This window comes from Neofelis nebulosa, chromosome 16 (assembly GCF_028018385.1).
Source record: "Neofelis nebulosa isolate mNeoNeb1 chromosome 16, mNeoNeb1.pri, whole genome shotgun sequence".
NCBI lineage: Eukaryota > Metazoa > Chordata > Mammalia > Carnivora > Felidae > Neofelis > Neofelis nebulosa.
In genome coordinates this window covers 48,750,041-48,769,486 of record NC_080797.1, presented here as the reverse complement: position 1 = coordinate 48,769,486, position 19,446 = coordinate 48,750,041, and the positions used below count along the sequence as shown (strand labels likewise).

The following is a 19,446-nucleotide window of genomic DNA, read 5'->3' as shown; positions in this document are numbered from 1 at the left end:
AGAGTGGGAGAGAGCCAAAGCATAAGAGACTCTTAAAAACTGAGAACAAACTGAGGGTTGATGAGGGGTGGAAGGGAGGGGAGGGTGGGTGATGGGTATTGAGGAGGGCACCTTTTGGGATGAGCACTGGGTGTTGTATGGAAACCAATTTGAGATCCCAAATTAATGATCTAAACTTCTACCTTTAGAGGGGTGCCTAACTGGCTAAGTCAATAGAACATGAGGCTCTTAATCTCAGGGTCATGAATTCAAGCCCCACATTGGGCAGAAAGCCTACTTAAAAACAAACAAACAAACTTCTACCTTTAGAAACCATATAAAGAGTAAATACAAAACAAATGAGAAATAATAAAGAGCAGAAATCAGTAAAGTTCAAAATAGGAAAACAACAGAGAAAAAGAAGTAATACCAAAATAAAACAAATTTTATTGAAAATACTAACAAAATCTAGAAACTTCTAGCTATACTGACCAAAAAAAAAAAAACCCCAAAAACAAGACACAAATTACCAAAATTAGGAATGAAAGGGTAACATCATCACAGACACTACAGATATTTAAGAGAATATTACACAATTCATCCATAGGCACAAATTGCCAAAGCTCACTTAGGAAGAAATACATAACCTGAATAATCCTGTAAATATTAAAGCAATTAAATCTGTAATTTAAAACTTCTCTATAAAGAAAATTATATGCCAAGTGGCTTCACCATCAATCTACCAAATCATAGTGTAAGAAATAATACTAAATCTATACAACCTTTTCTGAAAACAGGAAAAGGGGAAACATTTCCAATTCAGAAACACATCCCTGTTACCAAAGCCAGATAAACACATTATAAGAAAGGCAATACCTCCCATAAACATAGATGCAAAAATCCACCACAAAATAGTAGTTTAAGGGGCGCCTGGGTGGCGCAGTCGGTTAAGCGTCCGACTTCAGCCAGGTCACGATCTCGCGGTCCGTGAGTTCGAGCCCCGCATCAGGCTCTGGGCTGATGGCTCAGAGCCTGGAGCCTGTTTCCGCTTCTGTGTCTCCCTCTCTCTCTGCCCCTCCCCCGTTCATGCTCTGTCTCTCTCTGTCCCAAAAATAAATAAAAAACGTTGAAAAAAAAAATTAAAAAAAAAAATAGTAGTTTAAAAAAAATGCAACATGTGAAAAAGATAATATACTACAACCTAATGTGTTTTATTCTGGAAATGCAAGGCTGAGTCAACATTTAAAAATTAACTGACATAATTCATCATATTAACAGACTAAAGAAGAAAAACTGATTTCTCAATAAAGGCAGGAAAAGCATTTGGCAGAATTCAACATCTATTCATGATAAAAACTCTTAGTAATCTAAGAAAAGAAGGGAACTTCCCTAACTACAAAAAAAAAAAAACAAAACTATAGGTAACACTTAATAGTAAAAGACTATTTTTCCTGTTTTCTCCCTAAAATCAGGAACAGGACTAGGACATCTACTCTCACCATTCCTATTCAACATGTAATGGCAGTTCAAACCAACACAATAAGAAATAAAAAGCATACAGATTAGAAAGTTAGAAGCTGTATCTGGTAATAGACAACAATGTCTAAGTACAGAATATTAAGGAATCTACAAAGAAAGCTCCCAAAACTAATAAATGAGAATTGGTCAATGTCATTCAAAGCTACAGCTTTTACTCCAAAGTTATGATCTCCAGATCTTTATATCACAGTCAATGGATATCTTCACCTGTATATTCCAAGAACTCCTAAGATTCTATTTCCACAACTGAATTTATTGTTATCCCTCCCAAAACTTGTCTTTAAAAATACATATTTCTCATTACCTTTGGTAATACCACCAATTTACTTGTTCTAATATTCATAGCTTTCCAATATTGATTTATCCACCCACTCAAGCTACAAAGGAGAGATTCATCTTAGATGACTTCTTATCCAATCCACATCTACGTGGTTGTTTAGGGTATCAGTTAACTTTTGTTATGAAACAAACTGCTCCAAATCTGAGGGCTAAAAGTAAATATTTATTATGTCCTGTGATTCTGTGGGTTGACTAGCTGATTCTTCTGGTCTGAACCATCTTAGTTGGGGCTGGACAGTCTAGGATGGCCTCACACATATGTTTGGGGCCTCAAATGGGAAGGTTGAGATAGGTGGGACACTTGGGGCCTCTCTCCAAGTGGTCCTTCATCTTCTAGGAAGCGAAACTGATTTGATTACATGGTGGCAGAAGGGTCGTCAACAATAAAACGGCAAGTCCCAAATGTGCAAACATCCTTCAAGTCCCTGCTAAATTACAACTGCTATTATCCCAATGGCCACAGCAAGTCACATGAGTTAGTCAGTCTGGGAGGGGACTACCCAAGAGTATGGAATAGGTGGGCATGAACAATTGGCTTGAGAAGGAGGGCATAACTGCAACAATTTACACTTAATCCTATTGATTCTATGATTCTATCTTCTTTTAACCCCTCCAATCTCATGAATCCCATTTTACTGAGGAGTTTAAGAGCTTCTCATCTCCTACTTCCAACTATTCGGAATAATCTCCTGAGCTTGTATTGCTATAAATGATCAGCATGTGAATTTTTCAGAAAATGCAAATCTTGTCACAAAACTCTACTATTTCAGGGTGCCTGGGTGGCTCAGTCAGTTAAGTGACTGTCTTCGGCTCGGGTCATGATCTTGTGGTCTGTGGGTTCGAGCCCCATGTCGGGCTCTGTGCTGGCAGCTCGAAGCCTGGAGCTTGCTTCAGATTCTGTGTCTCCCTCTGTCTCTGATCCTTCCAGACTCATGCTCTGTCTCTCTCTCTAAACACAAATAAAAACAAAAAACATAAAAAACCTCTGCTGCTTAAAACTCAATAGTTTTCCTTTTGCCATTAGAATAAACTATGGAATGAATTCCTAAACGAGATCCACAAAATCTTACTTACTCTTACTATTAAAATGTTACTTACTCTTACTATTCCCTCATATGCACCCTACTCTTTCAGAAACAAAAAACTAAGTCCTTCAAAGGGGCATAGTATTTCAATAACATGCCTTTCCACCTAATGTTGTTTCTATCTGGAATGTCCTGTTACTGCTTGTATCCTACCAAATTTCAACACATTCTTAAAGATTCATCTCAAACACCACAAATTTAATGAAGCAGGTCCTGCCTGACAAAGTTAAATGCTCCATTTCTTGCTTCCACTGCATCTCCTACAACCCTCAATTATAGTGTTTATTCCAGTACACTATAATTATTTGTTTAGAGTCTTGTTTACCTACTTACTTCACTGTGGGAGAGGGACTATACCTTTTAAAATATCTATCTCTCCAACATTTAGAACAATTATTGACAGTAAGTACTCATTAAATGCTGTTTAATTAATTCATTTCCAACATTCTAGATGCTAGTGGAAAGAAAATTTATGAGATAAGTCTTTCATTGTCAAATATCGTCATCAATTCAGTACTCTTCTTCAAACGTTACTTTTCAGTGAAGTTGTTTGAGTAGAATGTAGTTCCAAGTATACTAAACTTTCAATCTGTACTAATACATCTGTAATGTGTTATGAATATGTTAAAATGAGAATTTAACAGTGGGGTGTATAAATGTACTAAATTTAAAATGTACCTAATGTACTAAAACTATCAATGTACTAAAACAGATTGATGCCACATTGTAGCTATAGCTGGATTAAGTAAGACTGACTCTCTTTCTCTTTCCCTAAATTATCATACATTTTAAAGTTTAAAGTAAAAATATCCATGTTGTATTGTTGTTGGAATGAGAGAATATATACACAGATAAGTCTCCTTGAAAAATTCACTGCAGTCCAGAACCTGGCCCTCAGCCTTTGCTACAGTCCTAGTATTTGTGTCCTTTGCAAAATTCATACATTGAAATCCTAACACCCAATGTGATGGTATTAGGAGGTGAAGGTAGGTGATTACGTCATGAGGGCAGAGCTCTTACGAATGAGATTCCAAAGAGCTCCTTCCACCCTTCCACCATATGAGGACACAGCAAAAAGACTAGGAAACGGATACTGAAGGAAACAAGTACTTACCAGACACCAAATCTGCCAGAACCTTGCTGGACTTCGTAGGCTCCTGAACTGTGAGAAATAAATTTGTTGTTTATAGCTTTGCAGCTCAAATGGGCTAAGACAGCCTTACTGACCCAGAAACCTAATTTGTCAGGAAGACTTTTGTTTAAAACACACACACACACACACACACACACACACACACACACACACACACCCCAGTATCTTAATCAACAGTAAGAAGCAGATCTAATGCCAATGGCAGGGGAGGGGGGGGAAGGGGGAGTACAGAGTGCCTCTCTAACCAAGGCAAATAGTTTGGTGATAGAACTAATCTGATTTATGTTACAGCCTCAAAGTGCATAAGTGAGGTTAAACACTGGACTCAGTTGTATTCTGATACAGGAAAAAAAAGAGTGCAAAGAAGCTCATGATTAAGGAGCCTCAGAAAGTACAAACCACTAAACTAACTTGGGCAAAGTTGTGAATGATTTTAAATCAGGTAGTGACCAATAAAAAGACAAAGTACCACTTTTTCCACTAGATGGTCAACTCATAACATATATATGTGCACATTTATTGTCTCTTGTAGTGAGGAAAAAAAAGCCCTTGCCAAGTAAGTTCAGTGCACATGGTATGGAATATTTAATTTCGAGACTGGAGAAAGACTATTATTTACTTGACGTCAATTTCTATAAATTAAAGGTAAAACGCTTTCGGTTCAGAATGTAAAGGCTTTTGATCGCTGTGAGGAGATGGGGGAGATTCACGGAATACATTTAATATCATTTTGGCCAGGGCTCAAGAGGTGGGCTTTTCCGTTTCTTTTGTTTTGTTTAAGCTTTTTCTTAAAAAAAACTTTTCATTTTAGAACTTATAGCGAAAATAGCAGAGTTCCTATTATACCTCATACAAGACCGTTTTTAAATCTCCCACTTCCACCGCCAAATCTCTTTCCGACTTCTTTGCTTCTCTGCTCGGATTTTGGCAGAGCCTAGTTCACACAGTGCAACTTTAGGATAGTAACGAAAACCCAGTTCAGTTAAAACTTCACCGCCCAGCCACAACTCTGTTAGGGCTTAAGCTCGCCAAACCCGAAAGCTCTCGCTCCGCCCCGCTATTCTAGAGACGCCCGAGCCCCTTGCAGACGTGGCTCCTCCAACTCAGGTCCCAGGAGATGAGCGCGAAGCGGACCAGGGGGTGGCCTGCCTCCAGAGGGGAGGCGCCCAGGACCCCACGGGACGAGCTGGGGCCGGCCTAGGGCAACCACCACCGTCAGGCCTCTCCTCTGAGAGCAGGTTCCCGAAGCCAAAATATGTTTAATCTCAAAACGTCCAGATCTCTGAGGCATGTGGCGGATTACACAGAAACACGCACATAGGTGACGACCGCTTATTGTTTAATGCAGACGCCTGCAGGAAGTCCCCAGGCAGCACCCACTCCTCTCCACAGCCACCACCCACAGGCGGCGTCGCTGGCGCAGCCAGTCCTAGGACGCGTTGCGCGGGGAGCGGGCACGCGCGCGTGAGGACGTCCGGGGAGCGCGCGCGCCGCCGCCACCAGCGAGCTCGGTTGGGTTTGCCGGTGGTGGGGTTTGAAGGTGATGGCCTTGACCGAAGGCCTCGAGGAGGGGTCTCCCGCTGTCCCCACAGTCGCTGCCGGGAGTACCGTTCACTCTTCGTCATGAGAGGTAAGGCCTGGGGGAAGCGGGCCGAGGAAGCGAGGGGCCAAGGCGAATGGGCTCTGGGGGAGTAAGTGAGGTACTCGAAGCTCGAACGTGGGTGGAAAACTCTGTCCTGGGGATTCCGGAAGAGTTTTGTGCGTTTATTTTTCTTACTTTTTCGTGCCCTTCTTGCTTGTGCTTGGAGGAAAGTGGGAAGGTTCTACGTTTTTATTTATGGGAAAATATACAGAAATTGTCCCGTCCAACGTCAGTCTTCAGAGGTTTGAGGGAATAAATAGCACCTGTGGCTTCAGAGCATCGGTGAAAGGCTTTAGTGAAAATCATTTAAAAACCACACCACCATACAGTAATTGGAAAAAAAAAAAAATTAGACTTCAGAAAGAAATAGAATGGCAGAACATATCCTGACATTAATCCTAGCTTCCTCCTATAAAAACGGCAGTCAGGGATAAGGCTCAGCGTGTCGTCTGCTGTCATTACGACTCTGGCATCTTCGAAGACTGCCACACTGGTAATTTAGGGATCCTTTCCTGCCAGTGTCCTTTTTCTTTCCCACCTCCCAACCCCCAGTGATGGTGGCATTTTTATTTTTATTTTATTTTATTTTAATTAAAAAAAAATTTTTTTGAATGTTTATTTATTTTTGAGAGAGACAGAGCGTGAGTGGGGGAGGGGCAGAGAGAGAGAGGGAGACACAGAATCCGTAGTAGGCTCCAGGCTCCGAGCTGTCAGCACAGAGCCCGACACGGGGTCGAACTCACAAGCCATGAGATCATGACCTGAGCGGAAGTTGGACGCTCAACCGACTGAGCCACCCAGGCGCCCCAATGGTGGCATTTTTAATGGGCAGACTATATAATGATCTTTACACAGACTAAAGAGTTACCTACCTGGCAATTACATAGCGACTCCCCAAGTGTCCCAAATTTAAAGGTGTTTGGGTAGCATTCTTTTCTGGGGGAAGGTAATACTTTTGGTATTAATCATTAGAAATCTTTTCAGCCTTGGGAAAGCTATTTCAGCATAAACGCAAATCTGTAGGTCACTTAAGTGAAATGTTTATTAGTTCTCCATGATGATACTTAAAAAAATTTTTTTTAATGTTTATTTTTGAAAGCGAGAGAGAGCGGGAGAGAGCATACGAGCAGCGGAGGGGCAGAGAGAGGAAGACACAAAATCCGAAAAAGGCTCCAGGCTCCGAGCTGTCAGCACAGAACCCAACACAGGGCTTGAACTCATGAACCCATGAGATCATGACCTGAGCTGAAGTCCAACGCTCAACTGACTGAGCCACCCAGGCGCCCCATCCATGATGATACTTTAAAAGGCATTAAGATTTAATGGTTTTTTTTTTCTCCTTAGCCTTTCAAAGCATTAAAAAATACTGTTTACTCTTAGGAAATGTAGAATCTCCACCGGAGATGAAACTGCTTCAGTTGGGCAGAGTAAATGTCCTGAAGTATCCAAGTATGAATGAGTATTAGTACATTATTAACATCTGCTGGGCACCTATACTTTGACTATTTTGCTGTTTCCTTCTGTCATTAGAGAAGGGGGCATCTGAAGCTCAATTTTTTTTGTAGCAGATGTTCCCTAAAAAATAGTTTGAGTACTGCAGCAGAGCCTTGACATTAAGGGAGGAGAGATGTCTAGTTAAAAGTGATAGATAACCTGAAGATAATTCATCTACTGGGACTGTTGGCCTGTCCTGTAGTGAATAAAGGATTCCTACTGAACAATATATTGCCTGTATTTAATTGTTCACTTAGAATATTTTCTGATTTTTTATTTTTAGGAGACCGAGCCCTGAAGCAAAGAAATCTGGATCACAGAAAAAGTATTCAAGGGTCATGCAAGCCAACTGTAGCCAACTGCACAGCCCTCCAGGAGCTGCAGGCAGTGAGGATGCCTCAGCTTCCCAGTGTGTTCATACAAGATTGACAGGAGAAGGTTCTTGTCTTCATTCTGGAGATGTTCATATCCAGATAAACTCCATACCTAAAGAATGTGCTGAAAATCCAAGCTCCAGAAATATAAGGTCAAGTGTCCATAGCTGTACTCATGGATGTATACATAGTCGCTTACGGAGTCACTCCCACAATGAAGCAAGGCAGTCTGATGATACTGCCACAGAGTCTGGAGATCATGGTAGTAGCTCTTTCTCAGAATTCCGATATCTCTTCAAGTGGTTGCACAAAAGTCTTCCATATATTTTGATTCTGGGTGTCAAACTTGTTATGCAGCATATAACAGGTAGGGTATAATAAAACATTGCATTGTTTCATTGCTAAATTCAGTTAATTTTATTTCCTTATTGGTAATCTCCTTGAACCTCTGTATTTTGTTAGCTTTGAAAATTGTATGTTTCCTGTAAATTCATGTTATTGTGTTAACTCTTGGATTTTTTTTTCTTTCAATTAACTGGAACTTATTTCCTAACAGGAATTTCTCTTGGAATTGGGCTGCTTACAACTTTTATGTATGCAAACAAAAGCATTGTAAATCAGGTTTTTCTAAGAGTAAGTATAACAAGTAACTTAAAAAAAAACATTAAATGTTTCTCTCTGTACAATTAATTATATACTCACTTTTGAGAGAAATAGGAATTAAGATCATTTTCTTGACAAACATGTTATAGCATCCATGATATATTAAATTTTGTTATCTAAATGATCTGTCCTGATAAATTGTTTCACCTTATTTTCTTTGTATGTTGAATCCCTGATAGAAAAACTAGATAAGATTAAAAGGTTTAGAATGCACTATTTGATCTGATTTGTTAAGTGCCTTCATATTTTGAGTAAATTTTACCATCATTAAAAACTTCACCTGTTACCCTAGAAGATCTAAAATAGTTCAATAAAATGTACATTGAATGGGTATCGAACTATTAGGGCTCCCTTTTTTAAAGAAAATTATGCCCAAGAAGTTTTTCCATAATATAAATTATAAATTATTAGTCATATACATTACCGGAAAAAATAGGATTCGTTTATAAAATTTCACCTTCAAGCAACTTTAAAGGGCTGTATCTGTATTCTGACCTGGATATTTGTAGTTAGAATCTACCAAACCATAAAAACTTAATTCAGGGTTTAAATTAAACTAGTAATTAAGACAATTTTAAAAGTAAGATTAATAACAAATTACCTTGTTAAAATATTACTGAATTGAAAATTTTTAGTTATTTTTGTAAGTCCTGACAACCTAGTATTTTTTAAAGTTCGGTTTTGTCAGGGAGGCAAAAATAGGGAGCAGTAGAGGTAAAGTTTGTACTTGGATGGTTCTTTTATGTCATTTTGTAGATTTGGCTTCTTTGAAACCTGGGTAATGTGAGTATTGTTTTTATATAGTGAAGAAAACTGTAATTTAAAAATTTGTTTAAATATTCTGTTCTGTTCACTAAAGATTCATAGAGTGCAATGATGTACAATTTAACTATATTTTTATTAAGATTAATCTACTAAAATGTTCTAAGTTCACAAATTAGTCATTAAAGTAAAATAGTTAAATATTTATAACTCTGGCATAATTCATAATAACAAATTATAAAATTGTTTATTTTTCAGGAAAGGTGCTCCAAGATTCAGTGTGCTTGGTTACTGGTATTCTTAGCAGGATCTTCTGTTCTTTTATATTACACTTTTCATTCTCAGTCACTTTATTACAGGTAATTTGAGGTACAAATACACAATCATATTTTTTATGTAAAAATTTATTCCATAGCACTTTGTATATATCTTAACTTACACATACTTATTGTTAGAGTTCAATTTTTACCGGTCCCTCTCCTTCCAAGATAATAGCTCTAAGTGACTTACTCAGATTTGTATACTAAGTGCCTTGGCTCATAGCAGGTACTATTTTAGTTTTCGATACTTAAATTTTTACTTATATAATCAGTGGTTTTAAACACCGTTAGGTGTTGGTGGTGGTCTTTTAAAATTTTTATTTATTTTTGACAAAATTGTATGTATTCAGGATGTAAACATGATGTTTTGACATATGTATGCATTGTGAAATGATTATCACAATCAAGCTAATTAACATGTCTGTCACTTCTCTTAGTTACTTGTGGGGGGGGCGGGGTGGGTAAGAACACATGATCTTTGTTTCTAGAAGCAAGAAGACTTACTAAAGGATAGTTGTTAAATTTCCAGGTCAGATGGAAGTGTTCTTAATTTTTAGCTTTAATCCGATGATTAGAAGTCCTGGTTTTAGCGGAGTTGGGAGAGATGGGACAAATCTAGGAAACAGTGTATAGAGGGAACCAATACCACTCAAATTGGATTGGGTGTGTTGATGGGAGGTAAGAATCCAGGATGACCCCTGGGATTTAGTTTTAGCAACTGGCTGGGTGGTGGTTCATTTATGGGCTAGGAAAGACTGGAAAGAGAACTGGTTTTGAGGGGAAGATCAGTTTTGCTTTGAATATGTAAAGTTTGAGAGGCCATGTAGAACTCTTAAAGTGATTGTAGCTATATGTCATGAGCTCATTGTCAAAGTTAGGGCTTTAAATTTTGGTGGTATCCAGCAGATGGTTGATAGACCTAAAAACCATGGAATTCATGAAGACTAATCAGGGAAAGAAAGTGTAGACAGAGGAGAGGGCCCAGGACTGGACATTAATCAGAGGAGGAGCAGCAAAGGATATTTAAGGAACCATCAGTTACATAATGAGAATAACTAGGAAAGTGTGATGTTAGAAGTCTAAGAAGAAAATAATTCAGGGAGGGAAGATGGAAAACGAGAAGTGACCTTTGAGTTTAGCAAGACAGAAGGAATTGGTGATCTTGACAAAACCAATTCAGTGGAAAGGAGATGGAACCCTGATTGGAATTGGTTGAGAAGAGAATGGTGGACGTCTAGTATTTAGTGAATTCTTTAGATTACAGGGTAGCTTTCCAGCCATGACATGCTAGAAAGACTGTTCTTTTTCTTTATTCTATGGAGGAAAGATTTGAAATTCAAACATTTGAAAAGTCCCTTTAAGCAAAATGATCTTCCATTTTATTTACATGAACTCTAACATCTTGCCAAACTCACATTTTTTACATATCAAAGTAAAATACTTGGTAGCAAATTTAAAACCCCTATCAAAACTTGACCTTTGTATATTGTTTTGGTAAGTTTTGATGTTTTTCTCTTGGTAGCTTAATTTTTTTAAATCCTACTTTGGACCATTCAAGCTTCTGGGAAGTACTTTGGATTGTTGGAATTACAGACTTCATTCTGAAATTCCTCTTCATGGGCTTAAAATGCCTTATTTTGTTGATGCCTTCTTTCATCATGCCTTTTAAATCCAAGGTAAGAAACCAACATGTTTTATTGGAACAATATTAGCAAACCACATTAATACTATTTAGTCTTTGTTGAAATGACTCTTTTATAACTTTTCAGTTTCCTAAATAACCTAATTTTAATTATCTGTATTACCTTAGACTAGAGACCATTTGTTCAAAGACCTGAACTTAAATAATCTATTCCAAATTCTGTAAAATCAGAATTACATTGCTTCAGAATAATCCTCACATCACATATAGAAAAATACTATTTAGATTGTACTTCCATTCTCCTCCAGGGCTTTATCAATTAGTTATTTATAACTGACTACAGGCAGTTTTTCATGTGTTTTTTCTCATATTCAGTAAAAATTTTATAATTGAGTTGTGCTATGTACTCATGATGATCTCAATCCAATATGAAATATTTGTGCTATGTAAGTAGCTTATATAGCCCTGTTTTCTTTTTCCTTTCTTTTTAGGGTTACTGGTATATGCTTTTAGAAGAATTATGTCAGTATTACCGAACTTTTGTTCCCATACCAGTTTGGTTTCGTTACTTTATAAGCTATGGGGAGTTTGGTAATGTGACTAGACGGAGTCTTGGGATATTGCTGGCTTTACTCTACCTCATACTAAAAGTAGGTAATGTTATAAATCTTGTCATTGTATGATTCATATGATGATGACAGATTTTACATACTACTGCTTTTCCCCTTGACTGTCTTATAGTTTATATCACTAGTTTGAAGTAATGACAGGTTCTGTATCTGTTTAGAAATGGAAAAATGGAAATATATGTCTTTATCTTAATCTAGTGGTTCTTACATTTAATTGGGACAGTGGAGCTCCAGATAGCATGGGTAGAATAGAACATATTCATCCCCAACAGTAGCATCTGTCATACACAAAAATACTATCCTCCTCCCCTCAAATTAATATGAAACTTTTAAAAAGCTACTTTAAAAGTGCCTGGTCTTTGACAGTTATATTTGTCTTAACTAAATTGTAACTCTATTCACATGTACTTCATTTTGGTCAAGAGTTGGCTGAAATCTATAAAAGGGATGGGAGGATGGGCAAATGGGTGGAGAGGAGTGGAAGATAAAAAGTTGGCTGAAATCAGTAAATGGAGTAAAATATTCCATAATTGGACTTTAAATATATTTACAATGAAGTGAATACGCAATGAGCATTACGTTAATACCAGTATTTGATATGATGGGATTTGAGCTTTAATCTCTGGGGTTTTTAAAAAAAAATTTTTAATGTATATGTATAGATTAAAAATTTTTTTTTTAACATTTATTTATTTTTGAGAGACAGAACATGAGTGGGGGAGGGGCAGAGAGAGAGACACACACACAGAATCCAAAGCAGGCTCCAGGCTCAAGCTGTCAGCACAGAGCCCCACGTGGGGCTCTAACTCAAGAACCATGAGATCATGACCTGAGCCAAAGTCAGACACTCAACCAACTGAGCCACCCAGGTGCCTTTTGATGTATATTTTTGAGAGAGAGAGCATGCGCATGAGAAGAAGGGAGAGGCAGAGAGGGAGGGAGACACAGAATCAGAAGAAGGCTCCAGGCTCTGAGGTGTCAGCACAGAGTCTGATGGGGAGCTTGAAGCCATTAATCTCCAGATTGTGACCTGAGCCAAAGTCAGGCGTTTAACTGACCAAGCCACCCTGGTGCCCCTCTAGGTTTAACAGATAGGGCTCTTTGAATTCAGGAATTCTTACTTCCTCTTTCAGCTTTTGGACTTTTTTGGACATCTGAGAACTTTCCGACGGGTTTTGCGAATATTTTTTACACGACCAGTAAGTACTTTTTATCAGTTAAAAACACTTTTTACCTTTTTTTTTTTTTTTTTTTAAGGTTTATCTATTTTTGAGTGAAAGAGTGCAAGTGGGGCAGGGGCAGAGAGAGAGGGGGAACAAAGGATCTGAACTAGGCTCTGCACTAACAAGAGCAAGCCTGATACGCACCTCGAACTCACAAACCATGAGATCATGACCTGAGCCAAAGTCGAACTGAAGTTAACTGCTCAACTGACTGAGCCACCCAGGCGCCCCTACCTTTCTTCATTATAAAAATGTTTTAGTTCATAAATTTTACAAGTATGGATTTCATGGGGCACTTGGTGGGCTCAGTTTGCAGAGCATGTGACTCTTGATCTTAGTTCTTGAGTTCAAGCTCCATGTTGGGTGTAGAGCTTACTTTAAAAAAAAAAAGGTGTGGATTTCATAATTACATGCTTTTTTAGTACTCTGGCACATGGGGCTATAATCAGTTCCTTTTTTTTTTAATGCTTATTTTGAGAGAGAGAGAGAGAGAGAGAGAGAGAGAGAGAGAGAGAGAGAGAGAGAGAGAGAAGCATGTGTGGATATGGGGAAGGGACAGAGAGAGCATCCCAAGTAGTTCTGTGCTATCAGCATAGAGCCTGATGCCAGGCTTGATCTCAGGAACCCTGAGATCATGACCTGAGCCTAATTAAGAGCCGGATGCTTAAGTGACTGAGCCATCCAGACACCCCTCTATGACTTGCATGTTGACAACTACCTGATAGTTGATGCAGTGCCTATATTTTTGAATATGCCTCTTGCCCTTCAAATCACTTGATGTAAGGATTTATATACATTCCCATAAAAATCTTGTCATGAACTTTTGTTCCTCTTCCTTTTTAAAAAATTCACAAGTGGTGGGTTTGTGTACTTCCATTAAGTTCTTATTCAGCTCCTGTAAGAGTGCTCATTGTTAATTTGAGAAAAACTCATTACCAAAAATACCCCTTGAAATTTTCTTACTGAAAAAATTTCCCCACCAGTAGTCAATTCTGTATGCACAAGTTCTCAAGTAAGTTCTCATTTATTTAACAATAAGTTGAGACTCCAGTGTCAACTATAAACCTGATTATTACGTGATTCCACTGATGTTACAAATTGCAGAGAGAGGCTCATTTGCTATTTAGTAGTCTCAAAGGTTCTCAGTACCTATATGTGGACACTCTTTGGCTAGATAGAACTAGTAATGTTTTTCATTTTTAAAGTGAGCTCACAACTACAAGATCAAGAGGTGCACGTTCAACCAGCTAAGCCAGCGAGGTGCCCCTAGAGCTAGTAATTTAATAACAAGTTTTGCTGCATCCTATTCAGACTTCTCTCTTTAGACAAGATATAATAAAATTGAGAATTCCATTTTGATGGAGTTTATTCAATTGATTATAGGAGTACCAACCATTTTACTATAATTTAGTAACGCTTGTGCTAAAATACTTTGATGTTCTTTCTCTGTAAGGCATAAAGAGAAATCATAGTCATTGATACTCTTTGATTTATTCTTGAGTCTCTCAGGAATACACATATACACATGTTCCTTAACTTTGCCAGAGAAATGGCAATCACCATTAAGAGAGGTCTTCACCTGAAGGGAGTCTGCAAAATCCCAGATGGGAGTGCTGTTTTGTTTTTAAGCTTATTTATTTTTGAGAGAGCGAGCAGGGGAGGGGCAGAGAAAGAGGGAGAGAATGTCAAGCCGGCTCTGCACTGTCAGCACAGAGCCTCATGTGGGGCTCGACCTCCATGAGATCATGACATGAGCCGAAACCAAGAGTCACTCAACTGACTGAGCCACCCAGGTGCCCAAGGAGTGCTGTTTTAAAAGCTGTCAGCTTCTGTATCTGCAGTGTACTCTGCTAAATGACATTTTAATGAAGGTAAATTGGCACCAGGATCATCCATCAGTATCCTGATTTGTTTCTGGAATCTTGAACATCACCAGACCCAAAACAGAAATCTTACTTTTAAATATTTTTATCCTTTGAATTTTAGTTTGATTTTGTTAACTCTCAGTATTTAGTGAAAGAAGTTTAGATCCTAGCTTTAGGTTGTTGAGTCAAGTCATGCTTTGCTCTCATTACCATAACTGAACTTGGGTGTACTTACTTCTCTTCAGCCACCCTTTCCTCATTTCTACAAAAAGGTGATCTCATTTGTAAAATCTTCTCACGTCTAGTTAATGACTACATTCTATTGAATTTGGTGAGGAAGTTATTAAGATCTTAAACAGATCAAGAACTTTTAAGGACTGTAGTAGGAGAAAAGAAAATTTAAGAAATTGTGTTAGTCTGTTAGTTTTGACAGTACAACTCTGTCTGTGACATTTTGCAATACTGGTTCTTTTGTAAAATTTTATTTTTTCCTAGTACTAAGTGTTCTCTGACTTGTGATAATTAAGGATGACAATTCAAATTATTTTTAAATTCAGTAACAGGACATGTTCAGTGGTCCCCAAAACTTCTTTACGTTCAATTCACCTAGAGAACTTTAAAATACTAGACTCCTGGGTCTTATTATAACAGTATGTTTGGACCTATTGAGTCAATCTCCAGTGTGGAGCACAGAAATCTATTTTTAAAGCTATCTCCACATGACTTACATTCAGGCAGCCAAGCTCTGAATGGACTCTTTTGAACCACTGCTGTAGGTAATATGTGGGTTATTTGGCAATATGGGCCACCCACACAATACATGAATGTAGATTTTATAGTAATTATATTTCAGATTGCTTAGTCTCTTAAGTCCGTTGAATTTCTAGCACTATCATGTGGGAATCCAATAAATCTAACCATCTTCCAAGATCCTATTGTGTATCTAATGAGTTCATCTTGGTGCATGCAATCCAAGACACACATGGTTCTGCATACGTAGTTCAGTTTTGAAATGTTTGTATCCTTCGGCAGAGTTTTCAAATGCCTAGTTCAAGGGAGATTTGAGAAATACAGCATCACCTATGTATTTGAGGAACAGGAAAGAAAGATTTGTAGATAAACAGAACTTTTTATCTTCACAGAGTTACGGAGTGGCTGCCAGCAAGAGACAGTGTTCAGATGTGGATGATATTTGTTCAGTATGTCAAGCTGAATTTCAAAAACCAGTTCTGCTCATCTGTCAGGTAAGTAGATTTGTTAAGCATACCAAATACAGCATTTCTCTGTCATATTTATGTTAGCTACAAGGAAAAATCTGCAATGTTTAGCATAAAGTAGCATTCAGGGCACATACTAGAAATTTCTTCCCTATAATCAGGGGTTTGTTAGATTAGCTAAACCTTGTTCCTTATGTTCTAATGATTTGTATGCAGAGGAGGGTATGTGGGGGAAAAATAATTCAGATGGCAGACTGGATACGAAAATGACTTGAAAACAGGCTACTCTTAACAACTGGTTACTAGTCTTTAAGAATACCAGCATTTGTTATTGGATCGTGTAAGTCCCTTTCCTATACTTTATGGCAGTTATTCTCAAACACTTTAAGACAGGAGGTCATAATACTTGATCTTAAAGTTATTACCCAGGGATAGCTTATATCTTATTAAAAGTAGTTGAATAGTATAGTCAAAAGAACACTAGTGGCTCTACCACTAATACCGCTTTGTGTTCTTGAATGTCGTACTTTGTTTTCTCATTTGTAAAATGAAGGGATTAGTGCTCTCCAAAATTCCTTTCAGCTCTAAAGTATGATTCTTTGCAATGTGATGATTTTAAAATTAAAATGTTAAGTATAAAATCTAATTCTTAATTCCTTTACAGCATATATTTTGTGAAGAATGCATTACCTTATGGTTTAATCGAGAGAAAACATGTCCACTGTGCAGAACTGTCATCTCAGACCATATAAACAAATGGAAAGATGGAGCCACTTCATCCCACCTTCAGATATACTAAGTTGTATAAACTATGAAGGCCACAAAACACTAATTTTATTTGGTTACACTGACAATTGATAAAGACATTAGAATGGGTTTTCAGGACTAGACATTAAGGAAAATGTTTCCAAATGATTTTAGACTATTATAGTAAGACTTAAGTGTGTAATCTAATTTATCAAAAGATTAAAGAACCTTATGTTTTAAAAAATATGTAAGTAATGTTCGACCTAATGAATATGGAACATTTATCCTGTCCTAATTATTTGACAGGTGGTTGCAGTGTTAAATTGTGAATGTTTTCTCATTAATGTTACCAAAATGTCAATTGGGTAACTAAAACTAGTGATTTTGGAGGAACTCAGGTATTCTTTCCTGACATTGTTTTCAGAATAAAGAATATTTTTCATAATATTTTAAGATACACATTATCTGAAAGTAGAATTTTCTTTAGCATTGACTTTTATAATTCCCATTCTAAAAATTCTTAAATTTGCATAAAGTTTGTATTTTTAAATGAAAGTTCTAAATACTATTTTTTACCTGTAAACAATCAGATTTTCTAAGTGAAGATTAAATTTACTGAGGATGATATATTTTAATATTGTATTGTTCTCTGTAAGATGATCAGCAATCGAGAATAGATTATTTGAACTCATTGTTTGTGGACCTCATACATACAATCCTTCTGTCAGCTTTAATGTTCATGATCTTGCTTTTTGTATAGTGCCATGAACTATCTTGAAGTAACTATTAAAATAATTGACATGAATTACAAATAGCTGGCTCCACTGATGATTTCAATAATATGACAAATAAGACCCACTCAAACTCTTACAAAAGAATTCCCCTTATAACTAATCTTCTCCAAAGAGTTTTGGAATCTTATGCTTAAGTCACTGTTACTTGGGAGATTAAAGTTTGCACTCAGAGGCTTGCACCAAAAGTTTTGGATAGTGTGGTTTGTTTGCCTCTAGGTATTTGTGCAGGGTAATGGAAAAGGGAATGAGGCATTTTCTCTCTCCCCATGAAACCTTTAAGGCAGAATCAAATCTATAACAGAAGTATGAAAGGCTAGTTACATCTAGAGTATAACTTCTGCCCATTTTTTCAATTACCATTAATCAGTTTGCACCCAAGGAAAAGATACTGGAAAGGAGGAGCTGGGAGGTAGAAAACAAATCTGGCAGTATTAAGACAAAGTCTGAACTAGAATATGGATTAATATAAGGATAGTGACCAACCAGCTACAGATAAAGCCACTTTCTTGCCTGTATGGCCACCCAAATTGACACAAGAACATTAGAAAGCCTGTAACTATTTTTGCTATAGGTAAATACTGCCAGGTTATAAGTACAACTGTTTCTATTCAGTGAGGACATATTTAAATCTATTATCTAATTTGAGAACAGTTGCAAATATTGAAACAAGCTTATTTGGCCTTAAATCACCTTCTTGACTGTGGTGAGGCAAGTTATTTAGGTATACAGTAGGAGATAGGTGAGAAAGACAATTTGAGATTAGAATTTGGGTGCGAAAGAGGTGTGTTGAATTCCTATCATGAACACAAGAATAACATCTTACTACATGGGTTATTTCAGCCCTATTAAAATACCTACCTACTCTTCTTACTCTGTGGCTATATGGATAGCTTTGTTTCTTAAGATGATTTAATAAAAAGGAGGTCCATGATAGGCAGATGGGTTTTTGTTCCTAATGAATTAACAAGAAAGCAGTTCATATGAATTTAAAGGGGGGGGGGATGTAATAGGAGAGCTATGCCATCTACCAATAACACTAATGAACTGGAAGCATTTCTCTACTTAAACTCTTTCACCTCAAAAATGGGAATAGGGATTCAAAAACCCACTTACTCTGTGAACTCAGATCACACCCTCTTAAAGATCGTTTTATCAGCATTAAGAGCTGCAACTCTATGGGGCACCAGGGTGGTTCAGTCCGACTCTTGGTTTCAGTGCAGGTCATGACCTCACAGTTGGTGAATTTGAGCCCTGTGTCAAGCTCTGCACTGACTGCCTGGGATTCTCTCCCCCTTTGTTTCTGTCCCTCCCCTGCTCACATTCTCTCCAAAAAAAAAAAAAAAAAAAAAAGGAGCTGCAACTATGTTTAATAAAAAAGTCAGTTTGAGAACTTCTATAGAGAAATCATCCAAGTGTGATAGAATTGCCTCAAATAAGTGGCTTATACAAAACACCCATCTTACACTAGATATGTTGAGACATTAGTTAAAAACAGATTTGGGGCATGACATTATGTAGCACATACACACCCAATGATCAAATGTTGTTGACAAGTGTGGCTGAACAAACTTGTTAGGACAAGAAAGTCTTCCTAGTGTATCTGTAACGAAACTAGTTTCACATAATTTTTCACATGAGCTTTTTTTAAAGTAACCAATTCAACTATTGGACAGAACTTGGAAATTACAAGTGTGTAACATCTAATATATATTAGTACTAAAACTTATTATATATTTAAGTAGCTTCAATTTCTCAGCAGAAAGTTTTTACAACTGTTAGTCCTCATATATATAAGTAGTTACTAAATATGAGAACCTGAACATATCTGGTATATTAATGAAAATAATTACTGAAACCATTTGTGCACCTGATAGTTATTTCTTCCTATCTGTGGATTTAAAAAAAAAAATCACTTCTATTTTATGTTCATTCAAATTTGCATTTAATTTCTATTTACATTCATTCAATCCGAAATCAAA

General features: G+C 37.2%; 2 protein-coding genes across 6 annotated transcripts in view; one reads left to right on the top strand and one right to left on the bottom strand.

The window, feature by feature from the left end:
• The window catches only part of RPS6KB1 (ribosomal protein S6 kinase B1), an 89,870-nt gene that overhangs the window by 27,226 nt on the left and 43,198 nt on the right, over positions 1–19,446 (bottom strand). For 2 of the 3 annotated variants that reach the window (XM_058704315.1, XM_058704318.1), the window contains exon 15: positions 4,057–4,104. In XM_058704315.1, coding sequence (XP_058560298.1) covers positions 4,057–4,104 — 48 coding nt within the window. Of the gene's footprint in view, positions 1–1,169; positions 2,805–4,056; positions 4,105–19,446 lie in introns of those variants that run through there. The other variant, XM_058704317.1, reaches the window with a different exon arrangement.
• RNFT1 (ring finger protein, transmembrane 1) lies at positions 5,566–17,485 on the top strand. 3 transcript variants are annotated; one of them, XM_058704329.1, is made up of 10 exons: positions 5,566–5,725; positions 6,837–7,046; positions 7,515–7,972; positions 8,162–8,238; positions 9,289–9,389; positions 10,873–11,026; positions 11,484–11,642; positions 12,755–12,820; positions 15,852–15,953; positions 16,591–17,485. In XM_058704329.1, exons 3-10 carry the CDS (start codon positions 7,570–7,572, stop codon positions 16,723–16,725), a joined length of 1,197 nt encoding a protein of 398 aa, XP_058560312.1. In that variant the 5' UTR covers positions 5,566–5,725; positions 6,837–7,046; positions 7,515–7,569; the 3' UTR covers positions 16,726–17,485. The 3 variants fall into 3 exon arrangements, with proteins under 3 accessions (XP_058560312.1, XP_058560313.1, XP_058560311.1); XM_058704330.1 differs by lacking the exon at positions 6,837–7,046 and having other exon boundaries at positions 5,567–5,725; positions 7,515–7,867; XM_058704328.1 differs by lacking the exon at positions 6,837–7,046 and having other exon boundaries at positions 5,567–5,725.

Coding starts and splice junctions, on each gene's coding strand:
- RNFT1 (XM_058704329.1), top strand. CDS start 7,570: ATGCAAGCCAACTGTAGCCAACTGCACAGCCCTCCAGGAGCTGCAGGC. Junction 8,239..9,288: donor TAAATCAGGTTTTTCTAAGA/GTAAGTATAACA, acceptor TTTATTTTTCAG/GAAAGGTGCTCCAAGATTCA. Junction 15,954..16,590: donor CAGTTCTGCTCATCTGTCAG/GTAAGTAGATTT, acceptor ATTCCTTTACAG/CATATATTTTGTGAAGAATG.